The 17,817-nt window shown below is 38.5% G+C and overlaps 2 protein-coding genes across 3 annotated transcripts; both read left to right on the top strand.

Annotated features, from left to right (window-relative positions):
* Window positions 1–1,853: 1,853 nt before the first annotated feature.
* Window positions 1,854–7,713, top strand: LOC116872844 (olfactory receptor 1L8-like). Of its 2 annotated transcripts, XM_032866366.1 has the most exons (2): window positions 1,854–2,765; window positions 7,696–7,713. In XM_032866366.1, the coding sequence occupies exons 1-2, from the start codon at window positions 1,854–1,856 to the stop codon at window positions 7,711–7,713; spliced, it is 930 nt and encodes a 309-aa protein (XP_032722257.1). The 2 variants fall into 2 exon arrangements, with proteins under 2 accessions (XP_032722257.1, XP_032722256.1); XM_032866365.1 differs by lacking the exon at window positions 7,696–7,713 and having other exon boundaries at window positions 1,854–2,783.
* Window positions 7,714–14,304: 6,591 nt separating this feature from the next.
* Window positions 14,305–15,252, top strand: LOC116872830 (olfactory receptor 1L8-like). Its single transcript, XM_032866352.1, has one exon. It carries the CDS (start codon window positions 14,308–14,310, stop codon window positions 15,250–15,252), a length of 945 nt encoding a protein of 314 aa, XP_032722243.1. The 5' UTR covers window positions 14,305–14,307.
* The last annotated feature ends 2,565 nt before the right edge of the window (window positions 15,253–17,817 follow it).

Here is a 17,817-nt window from a genome sequence, read left to right as displayed (position 1 = left end):
GTAAGTTTACAGTGAGAATTAAACAAAGTTCCACTTGTGTGGGATAAGAGCTTAACTGTTGATTTACTCACAGATTATTCAAAGCATGGACAAATGCACCTTCTAAAAAGGCTTTGTAGATTCATATGAAGGTCAGTATGACCATTAGAGCATTAAAGTGTGGGCTAGGATTATTTTAGTATTCCGATTCATTACTCTTGAGAATGTGTACAGATACCTAGTTGGGGAAAAAGTCATTGGCACCAATGGTGATGGTAAAGAGAAGACAGTGTTATCAAATATTTACTCTCTCTCTCTGGAACTATTCTAAGTGCTTTGGGCACATTATATCATGAAAATCTCATAAAAATATTATGGAGAAAATATTAATATAGCTATTCACAGATAAGAACACTGAAATTTAAAGATATTCAATTACTTGCCTGCTATTAGCCAGCTGGAAACTAGACATTTAATTGTTGTATGAACAAATGAATAAATAGCCATTCTTTGAACTGGTATTAAAATCATGCCTATCCATGTTGATCTTCTGCTTAGATGATCTGTCCATTGCTATGAGTACAGTGTTGAAGTCTCCTACTATTAATGAAGCCAAAAAACAAACAAACAAGCAAACAAACCAAAACCAAAACAAGTCTATTCAATGTGCCCATTCTCAATGTCTGGATGAATAATTTAAAGCACTCTGTAGACACAAGGGTATCTGAATATATGTTGTTCATGGTAGCAAAGAGAGGACATAGTAAGTCAGGTGAGCCACATGATACAATGGAAAGAGTTAGAACCAGAACATTGATAGATATCCAAAAAATTATATACAGAGAGAAAAAAACAATGAAATATATGCCATAGTATTTTTAAGTAATTATTGAAGTAAATGGAAGAAAAACATACCTAAACAAAGCAATAATACACATTTTTCAATAATATATATATAACTAAATAAACAAATGGCTGCTGGCATGGAAAAACATATGCTTGCTTAATGGTTGGATATCCAAGATGTGAGAACATGATCTGACTTAGGAAACGAGAGGAAAAATAGAAAGTAAATTTAAGACAAGGATTTATATAGACTGATACTGATAGGTTAACATTCACTAAGGAATATGAACTTCTAAATAAGTACCTCTAAAGATAAACCAAGCATGACAGTAAAACTTTGCTGACGTGGGTTCATTATTCCTCTGATTTCCTCATCGAATATTTCATCAAATCCTTCTTTTTGGCAAGGAGATTCAAAGATAAAGCTCAGCATGACATAACTGAAAATTTGTTCTGATATAGACAGAGAAAAATGAAACCATCTAATCTAAAATAAATTCCCAACCCTACCTTTGTCAGTCTCTATCCTCTTATGGGGTTTATATTTCCTTATACATGATGGAACTATCTGATGATAGATAGATGATAGATAGGTAGATCAATAGGTAGGTAGGTAGATATAGATCCTCCATGCCAGGCTTGTCTCTGTCTTTTTCACAGTGGTGCCCCTACTCCCAGAGGGTATTTTTCACAAAGTAGGTACTCAGTTAACAATTATTTTTAAGATTTGATACTAAGCTGAATTAGTTAAGCTCTGTTTCTGAAGGAAAATTCTTCTTCTGAAAGTCCATGCTATCAACACCAGTAGCATGTGAAGTCAGCAAGCTGAGACAGGGCAGCATCAAGGACCACAAATATGACAAGTTGTCCACATGGTAGCTAATGGGTGGAAAGTAAAGGAAAGCTTTGTGGGTGGAAAGTAATAGTAGGTAGAAACATACTTACTGCCTTGTTTGTGATTACGATTGTGAAAGAAATGTTTGTGTGTTAAGGGGTAAGATCTTCTCTGTTTAGTTGGCGATGTGACCATGGAAAAAGTCAACCAAACCAGCAGTGTCTCTGAGTTCATTCTCCTGGGACTCTCCTCCCGGCCTGAAGACCAGACATCCCTCTTTATCCTCTTCCTCACCATGTACCTGGTCACCATAATCGGGAATCTACTCATCATCCTGGCCATCCACTCTGACCCCCAGCTCCAGACCCCCATGTATTTCTTCTTGAGTTTCCTGTCCTTCACTGACATTTGCTTTACAACAACCGTTGTCCCCAGGATGCTAGTGAACTTCCTGTCAGAGAAGACCATCTCCTATGCTGGGTGTCTGACACAGATGTATTTCATTTATGCTCTGGGCAACACTGACAGCTGCCTTCTGGTGGTCATGGCCTTTGACCGCTATGTGGCCATCTGTGACCCCTTCCACTATGTCACCACCATGAACCACCACTGCTGTGTCCTGCTGGTGGTCTTTTCCTTCTCACTTCCTCATCTCCACTCACTCCTACACACCCTACTATTGAATCGCCTCATCTTCTGTGACTCCAATGTTATCTATCATTTCTTCTGTGACATCAAGCCTTTGCTAAAATTGTCCTGCTCTTCCACATTTGTCAATGAAATCATGATAACATCAGAAGGTTCCATTGTTTTGGTGACCCCCTTTCTGTGCATTACTTTCTCTTACATACGAATTTTCATCACAGTTCTCAAGATTCCCTCAGCTTCTGGGAAACGCAAAGCTTTCTCCACCTGTGGCTCTCACCTCACTGTGGTAACTCTCTTTTATGGAAGCATCTTCTATGTTTATTTACAACCCTTGTCCACATATGCTGTTAGAGATCATGTAGCAACACTTGCCTACACAGTTCTGTCCTCCATGCTAAATCCTTTTATCTACAGTCTGAGAAACAGAGACATGGAAAGGGGCCTGAGGAAGCTGATGGCCAGGAGGAAGTCCTAGCCAGAACCTCTGGGAGCATGTTCATGAGGGTCTCTGCTCCCCTGGACCCTGTTTCTGCTGGTCAGCAGGCATAATCATATCTGTCATGGATGTTGGGTTGTATCCATGTCTTTACATTTGCAGCCATCAACCACTGAGTCTATTATGATTCAGCAAATGGCTCAAGGTCAGCCAAGTTCCTGGGTTCCAGTTTTCACATTTCTACCTCTCTCTTCTTCTCCAGGAAACCACATCTTTTTCATTCCCCCAAGGGCTGTTGAAACCTCTGTTTTCCACAAAAATTGGTGGAACTAATTCATATCTATTCAATGACTTTGATTCCCTTAGTATCCTTCTTACTTTAATGAACTTTTGTAATCAGTTTTGCTAGCTTTTTCAGTCATTACAGTAATTTAGGAAGAGAAAGAGAGACAGAGAGACAGAAATTGAGAGTTTCCTATATTTGAAACTTCCACAAAAGCAAAGAATATGTCTGGCCTGTCAGTTTATACAGGGATCATGCCTCTTCTTTCTTCTCTATCTCTGACAGGAAGATATTCTGGGGTCTGTAGTGAACACAATTCCAGCTCTTAGCCCTGATTAGCTAAATAACTTAGAAGTTCAATACACAACTGAACCTATGAACAGGCCAGTGTGCAAGGGCCAGAGTTGCTTCTGGGTCCTTACCCTGGTCATCTGGTACTTATCCTTCACAGGCAATCATTCCCCTTCTGACCTCTCTTACCTTCAGCTCCCCTTAGAGATCCCTCAATTTCTACCATTCCTACCACTCTGAAGTCTGTCTGCCTCTCAGGGAAAGATTTATTGTAAGTACTTAGAATTATTCTCGGTATCTTTTGAAAAGAGACTTAAAGCCCATATGTGAACATTGCAGGCAGATATAACTAGGAGCTTCCAGAGCTACACATAGAGGCTCTGGGATGTAGAGTTATCAAGTGCTACAGGCTAGTACTTGATTCTGTATACTGTTGTTTTCATTCTTTATTCTCTATTACTATCTCAGGGATTTTAGTCTTTACTGTATTTTCTATTTTAATATTTTGGCCACTTACTATTATGTATCATTTCCAGAGACATTACTCAGCAGGTCTGACACGGGGCCTGTGAACCTGAATTTTAATAAGCATCTCCCCCAAAGAAAACGAACATGGCCTGAATATTTGAAAATTTCTGAGCATTCCTTATCTCTATGTTTTATTTCTAAGACTCGTGCCCTAAAGTAATAGTATGTCAAATTATAAAAATGCATGTACACAGACACGTTTTGATTACAGCATTGTCTGTAATAGTGAAAAATTAAAAATAATCTAAATGCCCATCAATAGGAGAATAGATAAATGATGGTTCAATTTTTCCATAGAAATAAATAACATGTGGTCATTTTAAATAATGATGCATATTTCTATCACTGCCCTGAAAAACAATTATGAATGAAGAGCAAGTTGCAAAATAAAATGCTTAAGAATAAGCCTGGGAAAAATAAAGGGAGGGGGATGAGATGGGAAGATGAACTGTGAGAGACTATGGACTTCAGGAAATGAACTGAGGTTTTTAGAGTGGAGGGGAGTGGGGGAATGAGTTAGACCAGTAATGGGTATTAAGAAGGGCATGTATTGCATGGAGCACCTGGTGTTATACACAATCAGTGAATCATGAAACACTACATCAAAAACTAGTGATATACTGTATGGTGACTAACATAACATAAAAAGAAAAGAATAAATTTGGGTGTTATATGCAATTAATGAATCATGGAATACTACATCAAAAACTAATGATGTACTGTATGGTGCCTAACATAACATAATAAAAAAAGAAGAAGAAACCTCTTTTGAAAAAGAATAAACCTATTAATAAATGATGATAAAGTACTTAATAATAAATCTGTATTTTAAGAGTGTATGTATATATAATGATTAAGTAATAGTATATATTCAGTAAAGAAATCTCCATTGAATACGGTTAATTCTAGGAGATGACATGGAATAGAAAAGGAGATGATGTTTGTTTTTAGCTTCTACATATCTGGAATATTTGAATTTATTAAAATGGGACATATATTTTTTGTAGAACTAATCACTAAGTAAAATGTAATATAAGATATTGCTCTGTTGTTCATATCATTGACTCTCGTTTAAACAGAAATAATATCATGTTAGAGCTCCTGAGTGGTGCAGTCAGTTAATTGTCTGACTCTTCATTTTGGTTCAGGTCATGATCTCAGGGTCCTGGAATCAAGCCCCATGTCTGGCTCCATGGTCAGCATGGAGTCTGCTAGGGATTCTCTCACCCTCTGCTCTTCCCCCTGCTCTCTCTCTCTCTGTTTCTGTCTCTCCCTTTCTCTCTTTCTAAAATAAATAAATTAAATCTATTTTTTAAAGTAATAATATTTTGTCATGGTAAGAAAGGATTGATATAAAGAGGTCAGATCACCAAATAAACCCTCCATTCAGTGTCCTAATTCTTATTTTGGAGAAGCAGATAAAGAGGAGACACTCTATGTCTGAAGCATCTCACCTCCAATCTATAGTTGCCTTTTATTACTATTAACCCTTTGGCCTTGGAAGAGAAAATTTGATAATTATTTTCCAAGAATGGGTATGGCCATAGACCTCTGACCATGTCCCTTGAATATATCCCTGGTGAGGTCCAGTGATTTGTATTTCTGTCAAGTTCCCAGGTAATGCTTATATGCTGATTTAGAAACAGTATTTTGAGAATCACTAGCAACCAGTTATCAAGACCTCCTACAGACCTTTGGTAAATAAAACTATATGGATATTGCTGAAGCACTAGACAAAAAAGACAAATGTCATGGGTAGAAAGCCTAAAAACATACGCAAAGACTGGTATACACTTGATTTATGAATGAGGCAATAGAGAGTATCTTTTCATAAATGGAGCTAAGATATTTGAAAAGTCACACAGAAAAATGATTTGGATCCCTACCAACACCATATGGAAAAACTAACCCCTGATGAATTCTAAACTTGCATATGAAAACCAAAAACTATGGACTCTGAAAAACAATCTGAAGGGTTTGAAGAGGTGCGGGGGGGTGGGAGGTTGGGGGAACCAGGTGGTGGGTATTAGAGAGGGCATGGACTGCATGGAGCACTGGGTGTGGTACAAAAACAATGAATACTGTTATGCTGAAAATAAATTTTAAAAATGATTTAAAAAAACTATACCTTTATAAAAAAGAATTAGAAGAATATCTTTGTCTCCTTGAAATAGAAAAGTAATTCTTAAATAAGACATAGAGAGAACTGACTATAAAATAAAAGAATAGCAAATTGACTGTGTTAAAATTAAATACTGAGGGGCACATGGGTGGCTCAGTTGTTAAGCATCTGCCTTCGGCTCAGGTCATGATCCCAGGGTCCTGGGATCAAGCCCTGCATCAGGCTCCCTGCTCTGCAGGAAGCCTGCTTCTCCCTCTCCCACTCCCCCTGTTTGTGTTCCCTTTCTCACTGTGTCTTTCTCTGTCAAATAATTAAATAAATAAAATCTTGAAAAAAAAATTAAATACTGGTGTCTGTTTATCAAAAGACATCATAGAGTAAAAAGACAAAAGATCATTGAAATTCATAAAACAAACAAAATGCTCAAATTAAGAATATATAAAGATCCCTGGAAGTCAATAAGGAAAAGGAAGTGAGGGGATAAATTATGAAAAGGAAGTAAATAAGCTTTTCACACACACACACATTTACACACTCACCCACAGAAATCCAGATGACCAAATGTGATTACATTAAAAGATACTGAGTTTCATTCATGTTAAATCATAATGGGAACCCATTGCGTACCCACCAGATAGACAAAAATTACAATTCAGAAGTTAAATATCAGAAAGGAGGGAAGATAGCAATAGAGTAGGGGACCCTTGTTTCATCTGGTCCCTTGAATTCAGCTAGATATCTGTCAAGTCATTCAGAACATCTGAGATCCAAGAAAAGAATTGCTGCAGTTCTACAAATAGAAAAGTGACCACTTTTTGCAGGGTAAGAGGTGCAGAGATGTGAATCTGAGGGGATACATTGGAAGATAAACCACAGGGGGTGGGAGCCTCTATAAACTGGCTACCAGAAAGTGATTTAGCAGTGGAGTTTAAAATTGGAACTTTTATAAGTGTGCCCCAGTGGTGGATATCCCTACCTAAAAGGTGCTCAGGTGGTGATATGAGGCAGAATACTGGTGAGACAGTGTGGTATCAGGATACCTGGGGTCACAGAAAGAACAGGGGTCCCTAAGGGCAGTCTTCCTAAGCACTGGAGAGGGGAAGCTGGGGAATCAGTGAGCCTGGGAGTGGACTTTCAGCTCATTGTTGCCATAAACCATGAACTACAGCACAACTGGGCAACCACTCTCTGAACAGGGGCCCAACAAGTGACAATCGCTGTAAGACCCTCCTCCCTCCCCCCAGAGGAGTAGTGTGGTGCATGTGTGATATGGTGATCACTCCAAGAGCAGGGGCCCAGCAAGCAGCAGAACCATGATGAGACCTCCTTCCTTCCCTAGGGAGGATCCACACGGGTGTGAACCACAGGAGTCTGCAGAGTTTGGCACACACAAAAGTGATTGACTGCTTTCACCTGAGGGGATCCTGAAGAGTGGGGGCCTAGATCTTTCAGCTCCAGGACTGGAGAACGGGGCACCACCATTTTTATTTGTTTATTTATTTTCCTCCTTTATAGGGGAATGAAAGACCTTCAGGGCACAAAAGCCACATATACCAACTAGAAGCAGCTTATACTAAGCCTGGTCCACTGACAAAGGATGGTGAAACTCTGCCTAGGTAAAGACACTTGAGAGTCAGTGCAACAGGCCCCTCTCCCAGAGACCACCAGAAACATTCGTCAAATACTATGTCTAAGGATCACACAGAACTGAAAAAGTCCTACTCTAGGGGAAAATAGTATATTGAATTCAAGGTTTTTTCTCATGATTCTTGTCTTTCCGTTTAAAATTTTCTTTTTTCTGTTTTCACTTTTCAACTACTTATCTTGTCAACTCTTTATTAAATCTTTTTTTACTTTTCATTTTTACATTTACATTTTATAGCCATATTCTTCATTTTCTGATTTCTTTCACATATTCAGTTTTATCTATCTATGTTTTTCTTTCATTAAATTTTGGGACCTAGTGTCTTCTAACAAATACATGCAGGACAAAGTGTGTGATCCTGTTCTGTACACCTGTGAGATTATATTCTCTCTTTTTTCAATTTTTTTTCTTTTTTGGTTTCTAATCTCTTTTTATTTGTCTAGTGTATATTTTGCTAGGGTCATGGTTGATATTTTTTATTTTGTTCTCTCATTCATCTATTTTTCTCTGGGCAGAATGACTTGAAGGAGAATTTCACAACAAAAGAAGGAACTGAAGGTAATCTCTGCCATAGAATTAATTGATATGGATATAAGCAAGATGTCAGAATTAGAATTCAGAATAAGATTGTAAAGATACTAGCTGGGCTTGAAAAAAAGCCTAAAAGACACTAGAGAAATCCTTAGTGCAGAAATAAAAGAACTAAAATCTAATCAGGCTGAAATTAAAAATGTTTTAACTGGGATGCCCTCTAAAATAGACACTCTAACTACTAGGGTTAATGAGGCAAAGAAAGTCAGTGATATAGTAGACAAAATGATGGAAGGTAAGGAAACTGAGGAAAAGAGAGAAAAACAACTAATGGATCATGAAGGAAGGCTTTGAGAAATCAGTGATACCATAAACGAAACAATATTAGAATAATTGGGTTCTCAGGGGAAGAAGAAGAGAGGGACAGAATGTATATTTGAGCAAATCACCCTGGAAACTTCCCTAATGTGGGGCAGGAAATAGGTATTCAAGTTTGGGGGTACAAAGAACACCCCTCAAAATCAATAAAAATAGATCAATGCCCCAACATACAATAATGAAGCTTGCAAATTTCAGAGATAAACAGAAAATCCTGAGAACAGCTTGAGACAATAGAGCCTTAACATACAAGGGTAGAAACATTAGACTGGCAGGAGACCTATCCACAGAGAACAGGCAGTCCAGAAAGGGCCAGCATGATATACTCAAGGTGCTAAATGAGAAAAACATGCAGACTTTATCCAGAACAAGAAGACTTTATCCAGAAAGGCTCTCATTTAGAATGGAAAGAGAGATAAAGAGTTTCCAGGATGAACAGGAACTAAAAGAATTTGTCATCACTAAACCAGCCCTGCAAAAATATTAAAGAGGATCCTGTAAGCAAAGGCAGATCCCAAAAGTAACATAGACCAGAAAGAAACAGACACAATATACAAAAACAGTGACTTTACAGGAAATACAATGGCACTAAATTCAGCTTAACCCACTGAGCCATCTAGGCGCCCCTGATTTCTTGTTTAAATGTTTGGTAGAATTCCCCTGGGAAGCCATTTGGCTCTAGACTCTTATTTTAGGGGAGGTTTTTTATTACTGCTTCAATTTTGTTACTGGTCTATTCAGATTTTTTATTTCTTCCTGTTTCAGTCTTGGTAGTTTATAAGTTCCCAGGAATGAATCCATTCCTTCCAGGTTGCTTAATTTGTTGGCATGTAGTTGCTGGTAGTAATTTCTAAAAATTGTTTCGATGTCCTTGGCGTTAGTCATGATCTCTCACTTTTCATTCATGATTTTATTGATTTGGGTCCTTTCCATTTTCCTTTGGATAATTCTGGCCAGAGATTTATCAATCTTATTAATTCTTTCAAGGAATCAGCTTCTAGTTTCATTGATATATTCTGTTTTTCTGGATCCTATTTCATTGAATTTCTGCACTAATCTTTATTATTTCTCTTCTTCTGCTTGGTTTACGTTTTATTTGCTGTTCTTTCTCCAGGTCCTTTAGGTGTAAGGTTAGCTTGTGCTAACTGTAAGGTTAGCTTGGTCTAACTGAAAATAATAATAATAGCTAACAATTGTAAATATTTATGCTTCTTCCTTGGGAGCAGCCAATTATATAAACCAATTAATAACAAAATTAAAGAAACACATTGATAATAATACAATAATAGTAGGGGAATTTAACACCCTACTCAGCAATGGACAGATCATCTAAGCAGAAGACCAAAAAGGAAACAAGGGCTTTGAATGACACACTGAACTAGATGGACTTCAGAAATATATACAGAGCCTTCCTCCTAAACAGAAAAATAAACATTCTTCTTGAGTGCACATGGAACATTCTCCAGAATAGATCACACACTGGGTCACAAATCAGGTCTCAAATGGTACCAAAAGATTGGGATTATTCCTTGCATATTTTCAGATCCCAATGCTTTGAAACTTGATCTCAATCACAAGAGGAAATTTGGACTGAACTCAAACACTTGGGAGGTTAATGAGCATCCATTCTTTAGTAGGATGGGTCTACCAGGAAATACAGAATTAAAGAATTAAAAAAAAAACTCATGGAAACAAATGAAAATGGGAACATAACTATTCAAACCTAAGAGTCCTAAGAGGGAACTACATAGCAATATAAGCCTTCACCCACCCCACCCCCAAAAAAAACCTAGAAAGGTCTCAAATACACAAGCTAACCTTACACCTAAAGGTGGTTGCACTGAGGTTAAGAAGCTCTGGAATGAGTCCCAACACTGAAACAGGAAGCGTTGGGGCTCCTCTATCCCCTGGAGTCAGCCCTGCTAGGTGTGATTCCCAGTCTACTTACTCTGCTTAGAATGATTACATGACCAGCTCCCTGGAGAGATCATCAAACCACAACTTCTTCAGCCTAACAAGGACCCCCGAGGCCAACAGAGTGGAGCTCAGACTCAGGAGATGCTGCCTAGGCTTTCACAATCAAGAAGGTCCTTGTCCCTTGAGTCAGGACTTCTCTGCTTTCTGAGATGGAGAGCTGGGAAAGCAGCAGCATGCTGGGGACCAGACATGAGGTGTTGGGGGCCAGTGAAGGGAAACGTGCTATCCTTTTCAAGTAACATATCTGTTTCCCTGCCTTTCCTATTCTTCTCCTTGTTCTTCAGCCCAGAATGTCATGGGAGACACATGAGGGGGCTGTGCTTGGCTGAGAAGCAGACTGGCAGCTGAGTAGCAGGTGTGGTGAAGACCAGCTTCTGGTGGGAAGGAAAGAACAGCATCTGGATGTGGAGGTGAGCTTCAGTAAACTAACCACCTGCTTGGCTCCTCCAACCTCTGGCACCTACACTTTCCTCCCTGATAGCTTCAAATATTTCATGGATTAAGTAGTCATAGGGTCCAACTAAAACCTCCATCTTGCTTTTAGTTTTCAGTCCATCCATTTTGACCTCTTAGGCTGTTTACACTGTGGCCTTTGGTGGAAGGAAAACACCATCAAGAAGGAAGGAAGGAAGGAAGGAAGGAAGGAAGGAAGGAAGGAAAAGAAAGAAAGAAAAGGGAAGGAGGAAGGGAAGGAGGGAGAGAGGGAGGAAGAAAGAAGGAAAGAAAGAAAGATAGAGGGAGGGAGGAAGGAAAGAAAGGGAGAGAGGGAGTAAGAGGGAGGGAGGAAGGAAGGAAGAGAGAGAGGGAGAGAAAAAAACAAACAAAATAAGAAAAAAAGAAAGGGAGAGAGGGAGGGAGGAAGGAAGAAATGGAGGAAGGAAAAAAGGGAGTGAGAAAGAGGGAGGGAAGAAGGAAGGAAGAGAGAGAGGGAGAAAATGAAGGAGGAAGATAGAAAGAAAGAAAGTAGGAAAGAAGGAAGGGAAGAAAGAGAGAGAGAAAAGGGAAGGGAAGGAAGGAAGGAAAGAAAGAAAGAAAGAAAGAAAGAAAGAAAGAAAGAAAGAAAGAAAGAAAGAAAAGGAGGGAGGAGGGAATGAAGGAAGGAAGGGAACAAAAGAAAGAAAGAAGGAAGGAAGGAAGGAAGGAAGGAGGGAAGGAAGGAAGGAAAGAAGGAAGGAAGGAAGGAAGGAAAGAGAAGAAAGAAAGAAAAGAAGAGAGAGAAAGAAAGAGAAAAGGAGGGAGGGTGGAAGGGAAGGAAGGAAGAAAGGGAGGAAGGAAGGAAGATGAGAGAAAGAGAGAAAGGAAGGGAGAAAGAAAGAGGGAAAGGGAAAGAAAAACAAACAAACAAACCAACCCATTGTATTCCCAGCCTCACCCACTCCCCTTATGCTTTGGGAATTCTTCTTCCTGATTCTTAGATTCAAAAACCTTCCTTTTTCCTAGTCATCAGAATAGGTGATCACCCAACCTCATTAATTAACCCAAATTTCCATAATTTCTGGTTTCCACAGGCAACCCTTTCACAAATGGCTCCTTGTTTAATACTGATCTGTTTGACAAATTGTTTTGCAGACATGGTATCTCACTTGCTATTCATAAAACATCAGGAATCAGCTTATGAACAAGTGACAGAGGACAAATCGAACCCCATCCAGAACACTGCCCAGCACTGACCACAACTCCACATGGACATGTCCCAGCCATGCATGACCAATTTTTTTCCACCTGGTTTGGGCCAGTTAGTCATGGATGTTCAAAACTTCAAGTCCTCCATCTGTATAACACAGAAAGATAGGCACCTCCCTAGCCACTGCAAGGAAAGATTCTGAATATGGGAGAGGAAAACTTGTCAATTAAGGGATAGAAGGAGTGGTCATGTTGGAAATGACCACTGTGAAGCAAACACGTGTATGATTGTGACCCAAAATGTAGACACACAGACATAAGGAGGTGTAGCCTAAGGGTTAAGAGCATGTGCCTCAGAGTGATTCAGCTTGGAGTTCAAATCCTGATTGCTATTCATTTCTTTGGTGACCCTGAGCAAACCACTGCACCTCTAAGCCTCAGGCTCCTGTTAAGAACACATGCTTCATGGTCCCTCATCATGGCATTTGTGAGGTCTTTAGCACAAACTTGACATGTAGAAAATTCTCAATGATACTGGTTATTGTTATTAACTTTAACTACTGGTTCACTCAAATCATGCAGTGAATTAACTAACATTTCCTCTGTAAGTTCTTGCAAAAACCATGAGATTAGTCTGACAACTTGGCAGTGAGAAGGATATTTTAAGCATGTGAGTTAATTGATTTTGGAGACAACCAGCCACAGCAGATAAGCGAAGGTGACACTGAGACTTATGATGATCAAGAGTTTCTCTTGAGTCAGGGCACCTGGGCAGCTCAGCTGTTTAAGCATCTGACTGTTGATTTTGTCTCTGGCCATGATCTCAGGGTCATAGGATTGATCCCTCTTCAGGCTCCACACTGGGCATAGAGCTTGCTTTAGATTCTCTCTCTCCCTCTGCTTCTGCCCCTTCCCTGCTCTCCTTCTCACTCTTGAATGCTCTCTCTCTCAAAAGAAAAATAAAATAAAATAAAATGTAAGCATTCTTTTGCAATTTGCTTTCTTAGCAACCTCCAAATACGCAATAAACTGTTATTAACCATAATCACTGTTATGCACATGACATCATTTAATTATTAATGTAATTACTGCATTTTAATTGTTAAATTAATCAATTATTAATATTTTAATGTTAAATGAATTAACATATTAGTTAGAATAACAGTATTTAACCCATGAAAGTTCCAATGTAAAAAGATCATTGAAAAGGTGTGAAAGAATATGGTGCTTTTAAAATTATTTCAAACACATTGAGGATTTAAGTATGTTCATTATAGAGATTTTTATGGCAAGTAGGAATATATAAATAAGCAATATCTCAAACCATTTGAAAATCTCTATGTAATATGTCCATTAATGAGGTATAGATGGATATGCTGACTCTAAAAAGTTGATTTAAAACATTTTGCTTATATAAGATCTCTCACCACAGAATTTTTTTTAGTAGCAAGAAAATGAGGCCACTCTGATGTCAATCACAAGGTAACTGCATAAGACTGGAAAAAAGCATATGTATATCAACACTTAATATACAAAAAATTACTGTGTTCTCATAAGTATTTTTGCATACACATATGACTGGTGAATTATAAAGCATAAGTTGAATACTCAATAATGGATGCCCATCCTGTACAAATGTGATTTAGGACAAAATACTAAAGAAAGGAAAAATAATTTATAGGAAAAGGAAGATTGCACAGACTCCTCAGAGGGAAAAAGGCCCACTTTGTTGAAATGGGTTCACATTCCCCTTAAATTTTCCCTGTTGGTTATTTTGGCAAATGCATTCCTCAACCATCTCCACCCTTTATGTACTAGTTAATGCTCTTTGTTGATGATCTGTCTCCCCACCTAGAACATGAGCTACACAGTGGAACTGCCTGTTTTTAGTTGCTAACTCTCCTGCAAGGGAGCAGTACTTTCACAGAATAGGAACTACTGAACTGGAATCAGTGAGGTCCATCTCTAATGGTTTCTAAAGGAAAATTCTTCTTCTGTCCCTCCAGCCTCACTATACGTCTTTGTGATGCCATGAATTTGGGAACAGAGGACCACATCAAGGGAGATTGACAAGGGCCCCTGCATAGCAGCTAATTTGTGACCAGAGAAAACAAAGACTTGCTGGGTTGTGGACTTGGAGTAAGGTAAATAACAAAACATCGTGTATAGAACTAGACCCAAGCCAATGGCAAGAGTCAACCAAACCAGCAGTGTCTCTGAGTTCATTCTCCTGGGACTCTCTTCCCGGCCTGAAGACCAGACATCCCTCTTTATCCTCTTCCTCACCATGTACCTGGTCACCATAATCGGGAATCTACTCATCATCCTGGCCATCCACTCTGACCCCCAGCTCCAGACCCCCATGTATTTCTTCTTGAGTTTCCTGTCCTTCACTGACATTTGCTTTACAACAACCGTTGTCCCCAGGATGCTAGTGAACTTCCTGTCAGAGAAGACCATCTCCTATGCTGGGTGTCTGACACAGATGTATTTCATTTATGCTCTGGGCAACACTGACAGCTGCCTTCTGGCGGTCATGGCCTTTGACCGCTATGTGGCCATCTGTGACCCCTTCCACTATGTCACCACCATGAACCACCACCGCTGTGTCCTGTTGGTGGCCTTTTCCTTCTCACTTCCTCACCTCCACTCACTCCTACACACACTGCTGCTGAATCGCCTCATCTTCTGTGACTCCAATGTCATCCATCACTTCCTCTGTGACCTCAGTCCTCTGATGAAGTTGTCATGCTCCCCCACCTTTGCCAATGAAATTGTGATACTGTCAGAAGGTTCTGTTGTTTTGGTGACTCCCTTTCTGTGCATTATTTTCTCTTATCTACGAATCCTCATTGCAGTTCTCAAGATCCCCTCAGCTGCTGGGAAACGCAAAGCCTTCTCCACCTGTGGCTCTCACCTCACCGTGGTAGCTCTCTTTTACGGAAGCATCTTCTATGTCTATTTACAGCCCCTGTCCACCTACACTACCAGAGACCACATAGCAACACTTGTCTACACAGTTCTGTCCTCCATGCTAAACCCTTTTATCTACAGTCTGAGAAACAAAGACCTGAAACAGGGCCTGAGGAAGCTGATGGGCAGGAGGAAGTCCCAGGCAGTACCCTCTTGACAAACCCACACATGTAATCTGCTCCACGCAAATCTGGTCTCTACTAGATCTTCATGAAAACTGAACTGTTGCAAGTTAACTTGTGCTCACATCCATTGATGACAGCTGACCTATGGTCCCTGCCTCTGCTGAAATCATGATAATTTTCTTCACTATTTCTCCATTTTCCCACAAAGATTCATCATGTTCCCATCCTCCAAATGCTGCTTTAAACTAATCATTTTCCAATATATATATCCTGAACGAATTGCTCTCCTTTTATAAGACTTACCCCCCAAAACATTTCATATTTCAGTATATTGCTAAAAACAGCCACCTAATTTATAGCTGTTTAATATCTTTGCAAACATTTTAAGGAAAAAAGAATGGGGGGAGAAGAATTACATTTTAGCTACTTTTCTCATTTTGAGGATTTTTATAATTCCTTATTTTTCTCTTTCATAAAATTTTTTCTTGCTTAAAAATTAAGTTTTTGCCTTACTCTTATCTTTCTATTCTTGATTGTTTCATTGTGGTTTTATTTCTTTTTTATTTTCTCTTATTTCTTTTTACCATACAATATAAAAATGGTAATGGCCAGAATGAACAAGAACCAAGGATGATTACATGAAAGTTATCCATTCCACAATGGGGATAACTTTCCTCCATCTATCTCTAAAGCTGTGTGTTTAAAAATATGTGATTAATACTTAGTTCTAGAAACTCCTACTCTTAGGATTCTAACCTATGGAAATACTATACTGGATATTGAGATATATTTTTTCAGTGATTCCAAATTTATGACACATAAAAATTGACAACTTAAAATCCTATCAACAAAGAATGGAGAAATGATTATTAACTACAGAGCATGTAAGAATATGCAGCAAGTTGGAAGAATCAAATGGATGTTTATCCCCTGAAAGCCATTAGGTGGAAAAATGAAGATATTTAACAAGTATAAAACTGAATTCATTGTTCTTAAAGATTATATAAATATATATGTGGGCAAAGTCAGTGCAGTAGGTGAGAGAGAGGGAGAGAATTTCCAATTAACACATTTATAATCTCTGATTTGTTTAAAATAACACATGGAATATAAACCTCTTGATAAATCAGATGACTAATGTAATGGTGAAAGACTTTCTTTGTAAGGTCCAAAGAGGTGAAATTTTCTATATGTATGCCTATCTGAAACATGTCATTATTTGGTTCTTTCACTTGAGTTATAATTTGATAGTATATAGCATTCTAGGTACCAAAACTTGTGAAAGTTTAAAGATATATCTGCATCATCCTACTGCATCAAGTGTTTTTGTTGAAAAAGAGGAGGTCATTGTGATTTGTGTTCCTTTGTGACCTCCTCCCCTAACCACAGTCAACAGATACCCTACACCAAACCAGGTTGCCACTGTGGGCTGTGGGAGAGCAAATGCTGATTCTACCCACTTTACTCCAAGCCTGAGCCCTGGAACCTGGTCATTTTCCTTGGAAATTGACAAGCCCATTTTAAAATTTAAATGAAAATGAAAACACCCTGGAATAACCAAGACAATCTTGAAGAAAAACCACACAGTTGGAGGAAACACATTACCAAATTTCAAGACTTCAACAAAGCTAAAATAATTAATATAATAAAATATTTTTATAAGAATAATAGGGGAGAAGATAAAACAAGAAAAAATCAGAGAGGGAGACAAACCACAAGAGACTCTCAACCATAGGAAACATACTGAGGGTTGCTGGAGGGGAGAGGAGTGGGGTATGGGGTAACTGGATGATTCCCATTAAGGAGGATTTGCATAAGGAGGATCATTAAGGATGTAATGATCACTAGGCGTTATATACAACTGATGAATCACTTAACTCTACCTTTGAAGCTAATAATACACTATATGTGAGTTAATATAATTTAAATTCACTTATTTGTGGAGCATAACAAATAGCATGGAGGACAAGGGGAGTTAGAGAGGAGAAGGGAGTTGAGGGAAATTGGAAGAGGAGGTGAACCATGAGAGACTATGGACTCTGAAAAACAATCTGAAGGGTTTGAGGGGGCGGGGGGTGGGAGGTTGGGGGAACCAGGTGGTGGGTATTGAGAGGGCACAGATTGCATGGAGCACTGGGTGTGGTGCAAAAGCAATGAATACTGTTACGCTGAAAATAAATTTTAAAAATAAATTAATTAATTAATTAATAATTAAATTAATAAATTAAAAAAATTTAAAAAGGTGAACAAAAATATTGAGCAGACACTTTACAAAAGAAAATATTCAAATGGACAATACCACATATGAAAGACACTCAACATCATTACTTATCAGGGAAACGTAAGTTCAAGTCACAATGTGATACCATTGAACACTCAATAGACTGACCACAATTAAGAAGACAATACAAAATTTTTGTAGGATTTGAAGCAACTGAAACTCTCATATATTGATGGTGGGAATGTGAAATTATGTAATCACTTTGGAAAACAGTTTGGCAATTCTTAATAAAATTACACATACAACAACCATTTGTCTATAAAAAATCTTGTATAAAATATTCACAGCAGCTTTATTCATAGTAGAACAAACTAAA

The sequence above is a fragment of the Lontra canadensis genome, unplaced genomic scaffold, assembly GCF_010015895.1.
Source record: "Lontra canadensis isolate GAN:19392208 unplaced genomic scaffold, GSC_riverotter_1.0 scaffold30, whole genome shotgun sequence".
Taxonomy (NCBI): domain Eukaryota; kingdom Metazoa; phylum Chordata; class Mammalia; order Carnivora; family Mustelidae; genus Lontra; species Lontra canadensis.
Note: the sequence above shows the minus strand (reverse complement) of the source record. Positions and strands in the feature narration are given on the sequence as shown.